The following is a 12,698-nucleotide window of genomic DNA, read 5'->3' on the forward strand; positions in this document are numbered from 1 at the left end:
TTGAAAGGAAACATTTCATGAACTGCCAAAATAAATATATAATGACGTAGTAAATATCATGAGATGACAAAATGACAAAGCCATTATAACGTAACGGCTTGTAAAATGAAAATAAATTTATAGTTATAATTTGAAATATTCCTTGAAAATCGTATGTATATTATTCAAAATCATTGTGTATGTTACCTTGACACAATCCTAAAATACTTTTATTACTACAACGGGTAAGGATAATTTGAGTTCTTGATTTCCGTATCCATTTTAAAGGCTTTTTGAAGGACGGACTGTGCTTATGACGTCACCGTTATTGTGCCAGGCGCGGATGAGCGCCGTTGATACCTTGATGATATTGAGGGATTCTCAAAGTAGGTTAAATTAAACTAGGTTATTGCACTACCTACTGTTGTAATCTGATGTAGTTACCACAGTTTATCACAGAACCGTGAATGGATTACACGTTTCAATGAAATAAATTAAAAAAATGGTGGTAGTATCTGGCGCTTTTATTTACAGGATATTAATATTCTGTAAGCATTTCTCATGGCTATAACTATGGATTTGGAAGAGACTGCTTCAGACTCTAAACTTCATAAGGAAAGCTTTGCGAAAAAAGAATTACGGCCATCTAGTGCGGTCTCCTTCTCCAAATCTGAACATGGACCAGGTGTGTCTAATAAAATTATGTAGATATTTGTAAATGTAAAAATTATAGGCTTATCCCAAAATTTATATTTAATTTTCCATTTATTAAATCGGTCAAATATATGCCATTTTATTTTAATTTAATGAGCCATAATGTAATAAAAGTTTTACTTAATACAAAACGAATATTAATTGATATTATAATAAAAATACAAAATAATTATTAAATACATTAATAGCATTTTTTTACCATTAGAAACCTCGTCTTCGATAGACCAACTAAAACAATACAAAAGTTGGGTAAGTAATGAAAGATGGAATGAGCTTAAAAAGGTTGCGGATACCGCGATGAGAGAACGGAAAGTGTTTATGATAAAGGGAGGCGGATTCCCTGCGGTACGACGTGCGCTAATTGAAAGAGGCTGGATTGAAAAATATGAATCACATAAGGTATCATTACATCATCCTCGAACTCTTCTTAATAATTTTTTAATTTTATTAAAATTAAAGACAAAGATATTTTTGGCTTCGATTTTCAAGCCAGATTGTGATTTGTATACATTCAATTATGAATTGTATACATTCAAGGTACGCCATCCACCACCAAACGTCGATCCGAAGAAAGTGTCTGGAAAAGAATTGTCTAAAGTAGAAAGAATGATTCTTTATAAATTTATGGAGCATCATTCCGTCGATTTTCTTTGGACATCTAAAAGAGATAAATATGATTGGCTACTAAGTAATAAAGAGGTTGTAATAAGCAGGTAAGTTAATCTCCATTTCTTTTTCTCGCGACAAGTTCATATTAATAAAATACTTCTTTTTTGTTAGATTTTGCAGATCAATTTTTACAACTAAAGAAGGCTTAACCACTTCATTAACTCAAATGCATTGGTACACAGAACCTGGAGTAGCACTAACTAAATTTCCCCGATGTTATAATATTCATAATTCTGACAGTCTAGAGGAGTTCATTGATGACTTTAGAATAACAGCTTGTATAAGCATTTTAAAATGGCTAAACAACACGCTACAAGGGCATAACGAAGAGGATCTTGTAAAAAGCAACGGAAAAGTCCCGTTTACTTGTATCGAATTTGCAATTTCTCGCTTAAATGAATATATATCTTTCTACACTCATAAAGATATTGACGATATAGACGAGCAGACACAGCACATATGGGAACATGAATGGGATCAATTTCTTACGCATCATTACCTCTTGGTACACGAAAATTCCAAATTTTTAGAAGACAAAAATACAAGTATCAGGTGAGTCTTGATGTTCCTCATATTATATGTCTATATATAATTACATAAAATCAATGTCACATTTATCACTCAAATTGTTTAAAAACAATTAATAATTCGATATCATTGTTCGTACTTGGTTTTGTAGGTCTGATGTAAATTATTATTTATTTTATCGATTATCGATGGATAGATATAATTTCGTATCTAATATCTAGTCATACGAATAACCAATTGATTTCATTTTAATTTCGAATTGTCTTATGGCTTATTTCGTTATCGTATGAAAGTTTTTCATTTTCAGTGCATTGGAACGAAAAGCGACTAAGGTTTTAGCTACGATGACAAAATTTTGGCCTCAGATAGATATTGATGGTGTTTTCAATATTTGGATCGTGAAGCCGGGAAATAAGTGCCGTGGTAAAGGCATCCAACTTATGAATAATATCAAAGACATTATAGGCCTTATTAATATTCCTGCACAGAAGACTAGATACGTCGTGCAAAAATACATTGGTATGTTTTTTAATTATCATCAAAATGTAATGACACATTTATTATAATGTCCTTAATATTTCTTAGATAAAAGTAAAATCTCATTAAAAATTAAACTTTTCCAGAAAATCCATTAATCATTTACGATACTAAATTTGATATTCGACAATGGTTCCTTATCACTAATTGTCAACCACTAACGATCTGGGTGTACAAGTGAGTAAATATTTTAATTATCAACACGAATAATTGATAAGAATTATAATGTTCTTAATGTTTGTTATAGAGACAGCTACCTACGATTCAGTTCCCAAATATTCAGTTTGTCGAACTATCATGAGTCCGTACATCTCACGAATAACGCTGTTCAAACTAAATATAAGAATAATGGCGATCGTGACAAAGCACTGCCCGACGAAAATATGTGGGACTGCCACACATTTAAAGCATATCTTAGGTAAATATAAAATGTGATATTTATGAATGCAGTATAAAGTAAAACTAATAATGTATGAAAATTTTGAAGACAGATAGGAAAATACGAAATGTGGGATTCTAAAATATATCCAGGAATGAAGCAGTGCCTCATTGGAGCTATGTTAGCGAGCCAGGAAACGATGGACAAGAGACAGAATAGCTTCGAATTATACGGAGCCGACTTTATGTTGACGGACGACTTTACTCCGTGGCTCATTGAGATTAATTCCAGCCCTGATTTGGCGCCAACTACCTCTGTCACAGCAAGGTTATGCCCCCAGTGCCTTGAAGATGTGATAAAAGGTAGGACCAAAATTTAAAGTACCTTACCGTTTATCGTCAAAATTTACTTTATTACTTTGAAATATACCGGTAAAATATGTTTCATTATATCTATTTTGTTACAGTCGTACTAGACAAACGGTCCAATCCCGATGCTGATACCGGAACGTTTGAATTGGCTTACAAACAAGTTATTCCAAAGGCTCCGGCTTATCTCGGACTATCATTATGTATAAACGGAAAGCGAATTATTAAAAAGCCAAAAGAACGGAAACACGAACATAGAAGCGTAACTCCTATAGCACCTCGTATACCCTCCGGTGATGTTATCCCTGAAACCGATCAACCGATTCCATCAGAATATAGTGGCCCCATAATAACAGACTTTTTGACTTGGTTAAATCCATATGACGCCATACCTATGAACAGAGACGGTCTATTACTGGGTCCAAAGGATTCTCTTACGGTACGCCAAGCTGTTACTGTCGTAAAATCGAGTCAAAACCTAAAAAACTGTAATAAAAGGCGTAAAACATCCGCGCTCTCTTTTAGGACACATCGAGGAAGACGCGAAAAAAACGCAGAATCTAAGCGCCGAGTTGTACCTCATTCCTGCTGTCGCCCAGAAGATAGCCTTTCTAATAACCACAATAGTAAATATCGGACAGAATCAGCAAGCAAATCTGACAAACCCAAGATTGATAGGTCGGTTGGTAATAAAAGATGTTACATAGACCCCGTCGAATGGGAGAGGGAGACGGCTAGTATTCTCAGATCCACGATATCCGTACAAAATAAAATATCGACACGAACTGAAACCGTTGTTCCTATCATACGACAAACTAAATCTGGAAACGTTAATTCGAACCATAAGCCTCTATTGGAACCCCTAAGCTCACGTAGCTGCGTTGACAAATCAAATACTATTAAAAAGTTAAGCGCTATAGGTAGAAGTATTTGTAAACTCCGCGATGAAAGTAGAGCTAAGAAATCAATATCTTTTTCAAAAAGTTGTACTTCCATTTACACCCCCTATCGAGTAACAGTTACACCGCTTAATGACGATCCTCAAAATTTATATTCTAAAAGTAAAACTGCAACATAGCTGCGCCAGTTAACAAAATTGTTGTTTAATTTGAAAAAAGACTAAAATTTAAGATTATAAAATGTTAAATTATTGTTTAAGTTTTCAAATTTTATGTCACAAATTAAATTATAGTGATTAAAAATGAATAATATTTTTCCTTAATTTCAGATGCATCCCGCCCTTTAAATTCCTTTTGTCCCGACCTTTACGAGAAACTAATTACTGTCAATTGAAAGTAACTTTTTTTAATCAACTGACATATTTCAAATTTTTAGTGAAAATGTAAATATTTCATTACCAAAATTATTACAAAAATTAACAATGAGTCCATAATAAAATAACGTGTTTTATTTCATAAAAGGTAGGTGTGTAAATAAATGTAATAGTAATTTACTTTTTTAAATATATATTTTCAATTGTAAATACCAGGTATCCATCCAAAAATCCGACTCTTTGATACATGATTTTCCTCGTGCAAAGTTGAAATTAATTAATATAAGAATTAGGTTCAAAATTTAAAGATTTCTATCATCATAGGTAGCATTTGTCGCAATATATATATATACAGCTATCAACTCGTAACTATTTTTAAAATTTTAGTTTTGTGATGATGCATCCGGATTCGAAATTAAAACAGCAAACTTGTAACCATGCCAATGAGAAAAAAGAAAATTTATCATAGGAAAAGAGTAAGTAACTGGACTTTATCAATGGCTAACAGTATTTTTATGGTAACGCTATTTCTATTTCCTCTTCTGGCGATAGAGTAGACAATATAAACGTTGTTAATCAAGTAGTTACATACATTACAAAAAATATATAACAAAATTTAAAGAGAGTAATTTAATGCCAGGCATTTATTTTTATTGCAGAAACATAATTATGATAAGGCAGGAGTCAAAAGACTTCTATCACCATTTAGTAAATTTATGTATAAATCAGTACGCGAAAGACAAAAATTAAATGTTATGGCAGACCGAAGTAGTAATTTACACAAAGGATTGTCTTATAAAGAAAAAAGTTACATAATATGTAGTTGTCAAAGTAAATCAACCAGATACAGAAAACTAAAAAACAAAGCAGCGGAAGCTATAAAAGAAAAGAAAATATTTTCTATATACGGCAATTGCAACGCGGTACGGCAAGCTTTATTAGAGAGAAATTGGGTGGAAAAAATTCCATCAAATCGAATGAATTTATCTAAGATACGAAATGGAAGTTTTTCAAGCAAAACTAAAATAAAGAGCGAGCTTGAGGGGTTACTTTTGTCGAATTTCGTAGAAAAGTATAATCCAAACTTCATTTGGCGCACAAGAGATGAGCGCCGCTGTACTGCCTCTCAAATTAAGACAGATTGTGATACAATAATTAACAAATTGGAAATAGATGCCGTATGGACATCCAAGCAAGGCTTGTGCTCCTCATTGAAGAGAAATTATTGGTTTTATATTGAAGACGTAGCAGAGGTTATTGGGCCGCGTACTTATAATACTTGTGATAGTGGTGAAATAGAAGGTTTTGTTAAAGATTATAAAATTACGACTTGTACGAGTTTGTTAAAATGGGTACTATCTATGGTTTCAAACGAGCGACCTGTTTTTGTTGCTACTGGTAAAATTTCTATGAACGTTATAGTTTTTGCTTTAAATCGATGCAAGGAGTATCTTTTTCGTAAACAGAACAAAGATATCGATCAGTCTATACCATCTGTAAGTGCTGGACAGTGGCATTCCTTCTTAAAAAAGTACTACAGTATCATAGCAAAAGAAGAAGTTTTTCAAGCCGACAGAGACAATAAACTGTCTTTATATTTAAGTTATGCTAAGTTCTTGCTTAAAGAAATTTATAGGTACCGTCCACAACTGAGCTGCGAAGGTTGTCACAACATTTGGATAATAAAACCTGCATATTGTTCAAGAGGCAGAGGTATAAGAATGGCATCAAAACTGGGAGTAATTATGAATTTGTTGAACAAAGCTAACGCGAAATACGTGATCCAAAAATATATAGGTAAAAATTAGATAGATTTTTAAAACAACCATAGTAAAAATATTTTTCCATTACATACCACTTTTTTAAATTTTCAGAGGAACCGTTACTCATACACGAAACAAAATTCGACATTAGGCAATACTATCTTGTGACGAGCACATATCCATTAATAATTTGGATGTACACCGATTGTTATTTAAAGTTTAGCTCTCAAAAATATAGCTTGAAAAACTATCATGAATCTATACACCTGACTAACAATGCTGTGCAAAAAAATTATACAAACTGCAAGCAACGCAGCAAAGAATTGCCTACAAATAACATGTGGGACTTGGACAAATATAAATGCTACTTGGCCAAAATCGGCAAAGATGATGTTTGGCAAAATGTTATTTATCCAGGAATGAAGAAATCTATTATAGGCATAATGTTGAGCTGTCAAGATTCATTATCAGTGAGCAAAAACCGTTTTGAACTTTACGGCTGTGACTTTATTTTAGATAAAGAATTCAACCCTTGGCTAATAGAAATTAATTCTTGTCCTGATTTACGCAATACTACTCAAGTAACAGCTAAAATCTGTCCTGCAGTGATATCCGACATAATAAAAGGTAATATTTTCATTGATCAGCAATTGTGATAAACGTTAAAAGCTGTTTGTTATGTTTATACCATTCCTGTTGCGAAGCAGTACATTAATTTGATGTATTTTGCAGAACACACAACTGTAAATAAATTATTAGGCAAGAATCATGTTTTAAACTAAATTTGAATACCAGAGCAGCGAATGTCCTGGTATTAAAATCAATAATTACTAAAGAAATAGACATTAAGGCGGTACAACTCATTCTAACTGTTATTTTTCATACTTCGTGCTGTTCTTTGAGTATTTTTAGCTGTTACTTACTGAGTTACTGTTCACAACACGATACATTCAAAAATAACAAAATACATTAGCGTAACTTATTTTTTAATTAATTAATTATACATATTTTTTAAATAATTTGTGTTCCATTAACTTTAGCCTCAAAAAATATTCTTTTTTGTAGTTGTAATTGACTATGCAAAAAACCCAAGAGCTTCAACCGGAAAATTCGAATGCATTTATCGACAGCCTATATCATTGCCACGATACAGAAGCGCAGGAGAACTGGTAGCGCGTGGTTATTCCCTTCCTTTTGAATATTTTTACAGAGGAAAAATAGATATACAAAAATCATTCGATAGTCCAAACATTACAAAAGAAAGTGATATTAAAAGGATATTAAAAAAAATAAGGAAGTATTATGATGAAGATGAAATAATGAAACAACCACAAGAAGATGATGTTTTATTAAACAAAATAGAAGAAAAACCTTGTAAATCTATATCCGGAGACGAAGAAACATCAGACGTAACAGATGTTATAAACGGTCAAATCGGAGAATTAAGCGATAAAATTACATCAGAAAACAGTTCAAATTCTAAATGCCTTCTAAAGAAAGATTCAGACCAGCATTTAAAACAAAATCACCTTATTTCTAGCGTAACAAACATGAAATCATTATTTGGAAAGTCCTCGAGTCGTTTGAAATCTATTCAAAGTGATGATAATAATTTTAATTTTAGTAAACTAGATGATGGGCCAGCAGGAAAGGGTAGTATTATAGAATTGGGTAAAATTGAAAACTTATTAAATTACTCTTGTTCTAAATTTGATCGAATACATCAACACGAAATCTACAAAATTTCAAACTTTTCCAAAGATGTGCTAAGTGCAACTACAAAAATTTTATCTTTTATTAATGACAAGGAAAGAGAATATTATACTCATTTTTAGGTATAAAATTTTATGCAATATGTTGCAATAAATTAAATGAAGTACTTTCTTTACATATATAAGTACTCTTTTATTCAAGGGAATTACACGAGCCATATGAAACTTCATCAACAGACATTAGTAATGTAAGAAGTATTAAACGATTTCTAACAATTTTCTAATGCGGCACTAACCACGGTATCATATTAATTATATAATATAAACATAATATAATCGGTTACAATTAATGAATAATGTAGTATATGTTACTAATGTTGTAAAAATAAAATAAAACTATTTACTATTTGTTTGCGTTTTTCGAATGCGCTTTTTTTAAGTATTTTAATGCGATTGAAAACTGTTTAATTTTACGTACAAGGAAATATTTTTAGTATCAATAACATTTTTACCACTGAATAAATTGACTCGGAATTTATCCTAACCAGCAATAATCTATAACTCGAATGAAAATTTTAATAATGAAATATCTTTGGATTTAATTACACTGTTTTTTCAAAGCGTTTTTTATAACAAATTATTATTTTAAATTCTCTCTCTATATCGTTGTAATAAGTAATTGCACTGTATTTAGTTTGAGTGACTTGTAAAAACATTTAAAATGTTTTATTTCTAATCTGAACTCTTATCAATACAACACGTAGCAAGTGTAGACGCAGCTTTATAAAAAGTAATGACAAAAAATACGAAATTACTTACTTATTATAATAAGTTAAATAAATAATTTAATCATCACAAAATTAAAATTAATATTTTAAAAGATATTTCATAAACATTTGAGTAAGAATATCCTTACTATTGTAATATTATGCTAGTGCAACTATCTGAAGTTAAGTTTATGCTTAATGCTTAAAAAAAAATGGAATGCGTTCATCGGAGTTTCAACAATCGTGTTATGAAAATTTACAATATCTTGATAATTAATTAAAGTTTACACCAACGAATAATTTCTAAAATGGGTCGATCAAGGTCTCGAAGTAAAACACCACGACGACATCATAAAAGCAGCAAACATTCAAGAAAGAAGAGTCGTTCGAAAGATCGCTCTTCATCGCGAAGTAGAAGTTCTAAACATGCTGAAAAAACTAGAGAACGGAGTTCCAAGTCAAGGTATGCAGAGACAAATTGGTTATTTTGAATGTAATAAAATATGTATTAATAAAATTCGTACATAATTTGCAGAAAAAGATCGCATTCAGCGTCATCGACATCTAGTAGTGGCGGTTCTTATGATGCAAATAGAACTAGCAGAAAGAAATCTAAAGGACGCAGTAAAATGGACGAAGTCGATCGGCTTGCAGAAATGGAAAGACAAAGACGTATTAGAGAAGCAGAACAAAAGGTAATTGTACTCCATTAAAATGTAACCAAAAATTTAAATATGCAATTGGAAAAACGTCATGTGACAATGCTTAGAACTAACAGGATATGTATATAGTAGCGATATTAATATGTTCCTACATTTTATTAACTATAATATTAATATACGAATATAAACCTTCACCGACCCAAGTATATGTTTTAATAATCATTTTTATTTTCCTTATTTGTTTCTAAAACTAATAAACTTGATATGTTTCTAGTGTTTGGTTTATTAATTAATAACAGAAAATATGTTAACTATTTAAAAAAAAAACTTTGATTCATTAAGTGGAGTATTTAGGTACAAATGACTAAAGAAACTAATATTTTTTTAGGTTGTAGAAGAAGAGGCAGCAAAAAGAATAGAACTACTTGTAAAGAAGAGGGTTGAGGAAGAACTAGAGAAGCGTAAGGATGAAATAGAGCAAGAAGTTGCAAAACGAGTTGAAGAGGCAAAGAGAAAGATGGAGAAAGAAATGATGGAGGAACTGGAAAGGCAAAGAGAACAGCAACGTCAGGAGGAGATGGCTAGACAGGTAACTATGTTTTGTACCCTTCAGTCATCTGTAAAAGCAATGCCATATTGCTCTTACATGTGACACAAAAACTGAGGGAGCAATGTGATTGTTCTCCCAGCTTACACATGCTACAAATAATGTTGAATGTTTATTATACAAACTATGTACAAAAGAAACTAATAAAAGTATTCTTTCGATCATATCTGTTAAAGGTCCAGTCAGGTGTAGTTCGAGTGCTTACAAGAATTTTTCATGAATTCTTAATTGTTCACTCATTAAGAAAGACTTTATTTTACAATTTTTGTATTCAATAACAACATGCATGTCATTTGCACCTCCGAGACAGATTCTTTTTGTACGAACTGTTGAACCGTAAATGCCATAAAGGTGACCGGCTAGCATTTTAAAATTGTTCACTTGACTGTCCTTGGCAGTCACGTAGTCTATAAGTCAGGTCGGAAGACTGATCAAGAGCCAGAAGACCTAAGAATTTTAAGGAGTTGCTGCTTGAGGATCCAGGCCTGACAGCTGAAGGTATTTTTTGAAACTATTTTTTGTAAACCAATACCGTTTATGTTATACTCGGGCAGATTACATAATAACATCATATATAATGATGTTGTAGGATTTGTAGGACACAATAACAGTGAACACTGAATAGGTATGTAATAAAAACTATGTAGTGACTCAAACTGTACAGTGTACCATACATATAGATTGTGCATACATGTAATTTTTGTAGGGACAATACAAATAGGAGATATATTTGAATAACACAAAATGAAATGATTTTGTATATCATCAATATTATAAATTCTATGTTCATAAATTTTTTTAAAACAATATTAATATATTCTTGCATATTTATTTAATATTTGTTGCCACTAAATCTGTTTTAAAAATTGTATTAATATGATGTTTCTATCATACAGGAGGAAGAAGCTCGTAAAAGGAAAGAATTGGAGGAAATCATGGCAGAAAATAACAGAAAGATAGAGGAAGCCCAACGCAAGCTGGTTAGTTGATATTCTATTTTGTAAAATCCTTTCCTGTAGTTTAATAATGTTAGGGCAAATAAAAGAAAAAAATTAATAAATTTATACAATTTTTTTTTTTGTGTTTAGGCTGAAGAAAGACTAGCAATGATAGAAGAACAAAGAAAAATGGATGAAGAAAGACAAAAACTTAAAAAAGAACAAGAAAAGCGAATTAAAGAGGAACAAAAGAAAATTTTAGGCAAAAATAATTCAAGACCCAAACTATCATTTTCACTGAAGCCTCTCTGATGGGTATTGTCAATATGTAATAAACTTTTGCTAAGTTAAAGTTATATGTATCTTGTGTTAGATAAAATTTTCCAAGTGTCGTAATTAGGGTTTGATTTATAAAATCTGAAAAATAATAGGAATAATGATAACAGCGACATTTCAACTTATTCCATTTGATTCATGAAAAAGTAAAAATTAGATTAACTGACGGCGTGGCTTAACATTTTGTATTGTCAATATATAATAATGGCGAATTTTGTTGTCCCTTTCAAACTCAAATAAAAGTAAGAGAGAAAAAGAGATAGTGATTATATCTGTCAAATTAGTTAGAAATTCTATATTAATTTGTCGTAATTCTCAAAAATAGAACTTGCTTACAGAAAGTTGAAATAAAACTCGGATGCTTGAAAGCACACATTGATTATGAAAAGTCTTATTAGATATTTGTCGATATATAATAAACACAACACACTTTTGTAAAATGTCAGTAATATTTAAGGGTAAATAATTTCAAAAGCATTCTTTAATACAAGATAATGTTAAGTAGTAAATAATCTTATTTATAGTATCATACATTCTTTTTTACAAATATATATTATATAACAGAATACAATCCAATTTTAATTTGTATATGGTTTGATTCATACTGAACTAATTCCTTTCACTATCAAAAAATCTTTCAACTCCATTGAAGTCCGTCCACACGAAAACTTTTACATAGTTTATCCATATTTTATTTACTTTATTTTTATTATACTTCAGAACTATAGAGCAGAAAACTGATTCTTTTCAAAAACATAGTTGTTCCAGTAAGAAAATATAAGGTATATTAAAAAAAATGTATTGGAGAAAAATAAATATTCTGTCATATTTAAAATTTTTGTGACTGAAACGGGAGAAGATGAAGAATTAATCAACAGTCTATCATTATTGATGTTTCTTATAAATTATTATTTAACGGCATATTTCAAATAATGCTAGATCTATCTGAATATAGTTGGAAAACAAACCTTATACAGTAGTACTATCTTGAAACCTACAAGTTTGACAATTTATGTGTGTGCGTCGAATTTTCTTTTGGAAGATTGAGTATTGACTATAATTCGCTTAAAAATTAGTATGTAGTTTGTAGGAAAGGAAATGTATATAAAGAGTTACTACGATCAAAATGTAAAGTAAAAGAAGAGCGCGCCGCACAAGAACGTCTAATAAATGATCAATTATCTTAGTTGAATTTAAATTATATAATTAACAATACAGTACCAGTTGATTAATAGATAAAATATATATATATGAGACAACATCACATACATTACTCTGATCCCAATGTAAGTAGCTAAAGCACTTGTGTTATGGAAAATCAGAAGTAAAAATCAGAAGGAATTCAACCAATATTAAAAGCTATTCATTAAAAGATTCTGTTAATATGTAAATTTATAATAATGTGAAAGCAGCAACGATTTTTTTTATATATATGCTTGTAGTACTAACATTTCAGATGAATACTT

General features: G+C 30.8%; 3 protein-coding genes across 6 annotated transcripts; all 3 read left to right on the top strand.

Annotated features, from left to right (window-relative positions):
- Nucleotides 1-99: 99 nt before the first annotated feature.
- LOC124531371 (tubulin glycylase 3A-like) lies at nt 100-4,576 on the top strand. Of its 4 annotated transcripts, XR_006966514.1 has the most exons (11): nt 337-664; nt 899-1,092; nt 1,231-1,406; nt 1,474-1,914; nt 2,198-2,409; nt 2,514-2,604; nt 2,675-2,845; nt 2,915-3,168; nt 3,273-3,613; nt 3,700-3,852; nt 4,403-4,540. XR_006966514.1 is itself a non-coding variant. In XM_047105921.1 (10 exons), exons 2-10 carry the CDS (start codon nt 541-543, stop codon nt 4,250-4,252), a joined length of 2,643 nt encoding a protein of 880 aa, XP_046961877.1. In that variant the 5' UTR covers nt 100-224; nt 514-540; the 3' UTR covers nt 4,253-4,320. The 4 variants fall into 4 exon arrangements, 3 of the variants coding, with proteins under 3 accessions (XP_046961877.1, XP_046961878.1, XP_046961879.1); XM_047105921.1 differs by lacking the exon at nt 4,403-4,540 and adding an exon at nt 100-224 and having other exon boundaries at nt 514-664; nt 3,273-4,320; XM_047105922.1 differs by having other exon boundaries at nt 333-664; nt 3,273-3,852; nt 4,403-4,576.
- On the top strand, nt 4,557-8,276 carry LOC124531372 (tubulin glycylase 3A-like). Its single transcript, XM_047105925.1, has 5 exons — nt 4,557-4,595; nt 4,835-4,923; nt 5,107-6,244; nt 6,322-6,837; nt 7,276-8,276. The coding sequence occupies exons 2-5, from the start codon at nt 4,885-4,887 to the stop codon at nt 8,043-8,045; spliced, it is 2,463 nt and encodes an 820-aa protein (XP_046961881.1). The 5' UTR covers nt 4,557-4,595; nt 4,835-4,884; the 3' UTR covers nt 8,046-8,276.
- A 601-nt stretch (nt 8,277-8,877) lies between these two features.
- LOC124530871 (UPF0430 protein CG31712) lies at nt 8,878-11,964 on the top strand. The gene is made up of 5 exons (XM_047105224.1): nt 8,878-9,152; nt 9,225-9,384; nt 9,740-9,940; nt 10,855-10,938; nt 11,047-11,964. The coding sequence occupies exons 1-5, from the start codon at nt 8,998-9,000 to the stop codon at nt 11,206-11,208; spliced, it is 762 nt and encodes a 253-aa protein (XP_046961180.1). The 5' UTR covers nt 8,878-8,997; the 3' UTR covers nt 11,209-11,964.
- The last annotated feature ends 734 nt before the right edge of the window (nt 11,965-12,698 follow it).

Source organism: Vanessa cardui, chromosome 7 (genome assembly GCF_905220365.1).
Source record: "Vanessa cardui chromosome 7, ilVanCard2.1, whole genome shotgun sequence".
Taxonomy (NCBI): Eukaryota; Metazoa; Arthropoda; class Insecta; order Lepidoptera; family Nymphalidae; genus Vanessa; species Vanessa cardui.

Bases quoted from the DNA above. Each gene is read 5' to 3' on its own strand.
- LOC124531371 (XM_047105921.1), top strand. From the start codon at position 541: ATGGCTATAACTATGGATTTGGAAGAGACTGCTTCAGACTCTAAACTT. The intron at 665-898 runs GTGTGTCTAATA...TTTTACCATTAG, and splicing joins CAAATCTGAACATGGACCAG to AAACCTCGTCTTCGATAGAC. The intron at 2,846-2,914 runs GTAAATATAAAA...AAAATTTTGAAG, and splicing joins ACATTTAAAGCATATCTTAG to ACAGATAGGAAAATACGAAA.
- LOC124531372 (XM_047105925.1), top strand. From the start codon at position 4,885: ATGCCAATGAGAAAAAAGAAAATTTATCATAGGAAAAGA. The intron at 6,245-6,321 runs GTAAAAATTAGA...TTAAATTTTCAG, and splicing joins CGTGATCCAAAAATATATAG to AGGAACCGTTACTCATACAC. The intron at 6,838-7,275 runs GTAATATTTTCA...TCTTTTTTGTAG, and splicing joins GATATCCGACATAATAAAAG to TTGTAATTGACTATGCAAAA.
- LOC124530871 (XM_047105224.1), top strand. From the start codon at position 8,998: ATGGGTCGATCAAGGTCTCGAAGTAAAACACCACGACGACATCATAAA. The intron at 9,385-9,739 runs GTAATTGTACTC...ATATTTTTTTAG, and splicing joins TTAGAGAAGCAGAACAAAAG to GTTGTAGAAGAAGAGGCAGC. The intron at 9,941-10,854 runs GTAACTATGTTT...TCTATCATACAG, and splicing joins AGGAGGAGATGGCTAGACAG to GAGGAAGAAGCTCGTAAAAG.